Source organism: Sinocyclocheilus rhinocerous, unplaced genomic scaffold (assembly GCF_001515625.1).
Source record: "Sinocyclocheilus rhinocerous isolate Xijiao unplaced genomic scaffold, SAMN03320098_v1.1 scaffold1848, whole genome shotgun sequence".
Lineage (NCBI taxonomy): Eukaryota > Metazoa > Chordata > Actinopteri > Cypriniformes > Cyprinidae > Sinocyclocheilus > Sinocyclocheilus rhinocerous.
Genome location: NW_015630592.1, coordinates 113,541 through 118,495, shown reverse-complemented (window position 1 = coordinate 118,495; position 4,955 = coordinate 113,541). Strand labels below are relative to the sequence as shown.

General features: G+C 39.1%; 1 protein-coding gene across 1 annotated transcript in view; it reads left to right on the top strand.

Annotated features, from left to right (window-relative positions):
• The window catches only part of ddah1 (dimethylarginine dimethylaminohydrolase 1), a 16,423-nt gene that overhangs the window by 8,891 nt on the left and 2,577 nt on the right, over positions 1–4,955 (top strand). Inside the window, exon 6 of the mRNA XM_016553198.1 lies at positions 4,787–4,930. Within this exon, the coding sequence (XP_016408684.1) occupies positions 4,787–4,930 (144 nt within the window). The remainder of the gene's footprint in view (positions 1–4,786; positions 4,931–4,955) is intronic.

Sequence of the window (4,955 nt, the reverse complement as noted above, 5' to 3'; positions counted from 1 at the left end):
ATACATTTAAACTCGTTTAACAAGCATTTTAGAAATAAAAAAGGCACATTTAAAAGTAGCATTTTAATTTAAGTGTATTCAGCCGTTCTCTGTAATCACTTTTTACCGAAATAGTGCTAATTCTCGTGCCGGCGTGTCGCCGAAATCTGAGCTGGTGAAGGGCTGCTGTTCGCCGGGGAACTGCGAACTTTAGACCGCGGCCTCGCGTTTCACTCGTAGCTGAGAGATGCCACGACTGACCCCAAACCCTGCCCATACACAAACAGTACTGAGATTAGAGAACGTATTTTAACATCAAATTAAATTACACTCAGTATTATAACGAATAAAATCCATTTATGTTATGCAAGGCAAAGGCGTTTCCAGAATGAAATGACCGCTGCTGACTGACATCTCGTTCTTCTGTTGCGCTGCTTAAAATAATACAATTTTCACCACATTGAAGACTTCATAAATGAAATAAAATGTATACAAACCTTTATTTCCTGGAAAGAGTGCACCAAATCGGCGGCGGTGGCGCTGAGAACCGCTCTCTCCTGTGGACTGAAAAAGCCCGTGCTCTCAGCAGCTGCGTTGTTGAGAAGTTTTACTGGAGACAGGGTCAACCCAGCGGTTAGGTAGAAAAAAAACCAGCGTTAAAATTACCCAGCACCTGGGTAAAACTATTAAAAACAACCCAATAAAATTACCCAACAGGCTGAACCCAGCATTTGGGTTAAAAAAATAACCCAGCATCTTTTAGAGTGTATTAATAGCCTAGGTTTAATGGAAACGAAAAGAGGCAGTGGTGTTTGATATCATATCTGTCTATATATCTGTCTTTCCATCTGTTTGTGTATATATCTGTCTATACATCGGTCTGTATATCTCTCTATCCGTCTGCCTGTCTGTCTATATATCTGTCTATCCTTCTGTCTATATATTTGTCTGTCCATCTGTCTGTCTATATATATCTCTATCCGTCTGTCTATATATTTGTCTGTCCATCTGTCTGTCTATATACTGTAACTCTCTATCTGTCTGTCCATCTGTTTGTCTATGTATTTGTCTATACATCGGTCTGTATATCTGTCTATCCATCTGCCTTTCTGTCTATATATCTCTCTATCCATCTGTCTATATATCTGTCTGTCAATCTGTTTGTCTATATATCTGTTAATACATTGGTCTATATATCTGTCTATCCATTTGTCTGTCTGTATATCCATCTGTCTATATATCTGTCTGTCCATCTGTTTGTCTATTTATCTGTCTATACATCGATCTGTATATCTGTCTATCCATCTGCCTGTCTGTCTATATATCTCTCTATCCATCTGTCTATATATCTGTTTGTCTATATATCTGTCTATACATTGTTCTGTCTGTCTGTCTATATATCTCTCTATCCATCTGTCTATATATTTGTCTGTCCATCTGTCTGTCTATATATCTCTCTATCTGTCTGTCTATATATTTGTCTGTCTATATATCTCTCTATCTGTCTGTTCATCTGTTTGTCTATATATCTTTCTATCTGTCTGTCTGTCTATATATCTGTCTGTCCATCTGTTTGTCTATATATCTCTCTATCTGTCTGTCTATATATCTGTCTGTGTGTCTATATATCTCTCTATCCATCTGTCTATATATTTGTCTGTCCATCTGTCTGTCTGTATCTCTATCCATCTGTCTATATATCTGTCTGTCCATCTGTTTGTCTATGTATTTGTCTATACGTCTATCTGTCTGTCTGTACATCTGTCTGTATATCTGTCTATCCATCTGTCTGTCTGTCTATATATCTCTCTATCCATCTGTCTATATATCTGTCTGTCAATCTGTTTGTCTATATATCTGTCAATACATTGGTCTATATATCTGTCTATCCATTTGTCTGTCTGTATATCTCTCTATCTGTCTGTCTATATATCTGTCCATCTGTTTGTCTATGCATTTGTCTGTACATCGGTCTGTATATCTGTCTATCTATCTGCCTGTCTGTCTATATATCTCTCTATCCATCTGTCTATATATCTGTCTGTCCATCTGTTTGTCTATGTATTTGTCTATACGTCTATCTGTCTGTCTGTCTGTACATCTGTCTGTCAATCTGTTTGTCTATATATCTGTCTATACATTGTTCTGTCTGTCTGTCTTGTCTTCATTCTCAGTCTCTCAGTGTTTAATGTGGATCAGGTTAAGCTCCGTTGAGGATGTTTATCTTCTGCAGCGCTGCTTCCGCAGACAGAGAACCACGTCAGCTGCAGGCTTTGATTTCTGAATGAAAATCAAACACCGGTCGTAAGAAGGGAACATTCTTTGCTAATGTCACAGATGCTTCTAACGTCACAACATTGTTCTGTCTGTCTGTCTTGTCTTCATTCTCAGTCTCTCAGTGTTTAATGTGGATCAGGTTAAGCTCCGTTGAGGATGTTTATCTTCTGCAGCGCTGCTTCCGCAGACAGAGAACCACGTCAGCTGCAGGCTTTGATTTCTGAATGAAAATCAAACACCGGTCGTAAGAAGGGAACATTCTTTGCTAATGTCACAGATGCTTCTAACGTCACAAGTTCGTAACGAGTGGCAAACGAGCTCAAGGATGCCTGCAGCTCCTTATCATTCACATGCCGAAGCTTTATGGAAACTCTTAACCAGCGCAAAGTCACCCGGGTCGCTAAAGTGAAAGCAGAGCTGCTTTATCGAACGTGTTCATAGTACAACAGACAGCAGTGTTTGTAAATACATCCATACTTTCCACAAAAACGTTGCCTTGTTCTCTCCTCAAGAATCTCTGAGCGCATTTTCTCCTCCTTCCAAGGTCTGGAGCGCTTTAGGTGTCTTTTTCCAATAAGCGAACCGTTTTTTCCCCTTTGTTTACCCGCTGAGCCAATGCGCTTGTAGTTTATTCGGAGTACACAATATTTTCATTCTGTTTTTATGAGCGAATGTTTCTTCAGTCAGAGCCTAAATGCTTTTGTGCTGATGTGTGTCCCGACCGGACTCTGTTTTACAGGACTACGCCGTGTCCACGGTTCCCGTTCAGGACGCACTGCATCTGAAGAGTTTCTGCAGCATGGCCGGACCAGGTCTCATCGCCATCGGATCCAGCGAAGCCGCGCAGAAAGCCCTGAAGGTATAAGCACACCTTAATGTGTCCAAAAAACAACACCTGAGCTAGTTCACAGCAAACCTACAGGCATGATAGTAAACTTCATCTTCGGCCACATAAATTCAAAAGGATGCTTATCGAAACTGGAATTAAAAGAGTTAAGAAGGAAATAATTAACTGCAGATCATTGAAATACTGAATATTGAACGCACACCCAATGTCATAGCTGCCCTGAATTGATTTTTGTCACAGGTTTTAATCACTAAAATGCTTGTATGTGCATCTCCGGGTTTCCTGCAATAATCATGAAAACCTGGAAATATAGCAGTTAGTGGATATTTTTCACATTTGTCATCTTATATAAATTAGTTATTATAAATGTAATCTCTATCAAATGCTTTTTAGAAATCCAAACGACTGGGAAAATCAAGGCGCGACTGGAAATATAATAGCATAATAGAGTTACAACAACTGTAATAATTCATATGGTTATATTTGTGCATCCCTTATGTTCAGTAAGGCTGCATTTATTTGATCAAAAATGCAGTAAAAATTGTGAAATATTATTACAATGTAAAACAGCTGTTTTCTGTGTGAATATCTGTTAAACTGTCATTTATTTCTGTGATGCGCAGCTGAATTTTCAGCATCATTACTCCAGTCTTCAGTGTCACATGATTTTTCAGAAATCATTCTAATATGCTGATTTGCTGCTCAAGAAACATTTCTTGTTGAAAACAGTTGTGCTGCACAATATTTTTGTGGAAACCGTGACACATTATATTTTTCAGGATTCACAGATGAACAGAAAGTTCAAAAGAACAGCATTTATTTGAAATAGAAATCTTTTGTAACATTATAAATATTAGAATGATTTCTGAAGGATCGTGTGGGTTTTTTTTTGTAAAATAAATGCAGCCTCTGTGAACAGAAGATACTTCTTTCAAAAACATTTAAGATACTCATAATATTCCAAACATTTGGAATAGTATGGCTACATATTCCCAGAGAGCAAACGCTTAAAAATGCATTAACGTTCCAGAATATGAATTTGGCTTGATAATGACCAGTGAACAGTTAAACACGATGAGTCTTGCTCCATCCCTAATGCGCTTCATTCCTCCAGTGCTGGATCTCCGTGTCTAATGATAACGGGCTGCTCTGTGACACTGGTTCTTGCCCAGATTCAGATCAACAGTTGGCACCGGAATGCCTGGATTGGGTGGGATCAGGATAACTGAACTGCTCAAACGTGAAAAACATTGTCATGGAAATCGGTCACGTTGCGCCAAAGTTTCCTTATCGCCGCAGCCACTTTATCCGTCCGTCTTTCTGTGTTGTTTTGGCTCATTCCCAGATTCCCAGCAGGGATTCAGAGTTCGGATGCGTGTCAGCACAGAGTTTAATCACAAGTGAATCCGGCCCGTATCCATGCAGGAATTGTGATCTCAGGTGTTAAAGGGATAGTTCACCCAAAAATGAAAATGTAATGTTTATCTGCTTACCCCCAGGGCATCCAAGATGTAGGTGACTTTGTTTCTTCAGTAGAACACAAACGGGGATTTTTTAACTCAAACCGTGTGTGTGTGTGTGTGTATATATATATATATATATATATATACCTGTATATATTTATTTTTATATTTATATATATATATGGTATTGAGTTTTTGTGTTGTATGTCTGTGTGTGTAGATCATGCAGCAGATGAGTGATCATAAATATGATAAGCTGACGCTTCCAGATGATTCGGCTGCAAACTGCATCTACATGAACCTGCCGGGTAAAGGAGACGTCCTGCTGCACTGCACACCTGAGGAGTTTCCTGAGAGCACCAAGGTCACACACTCACACACACACACAC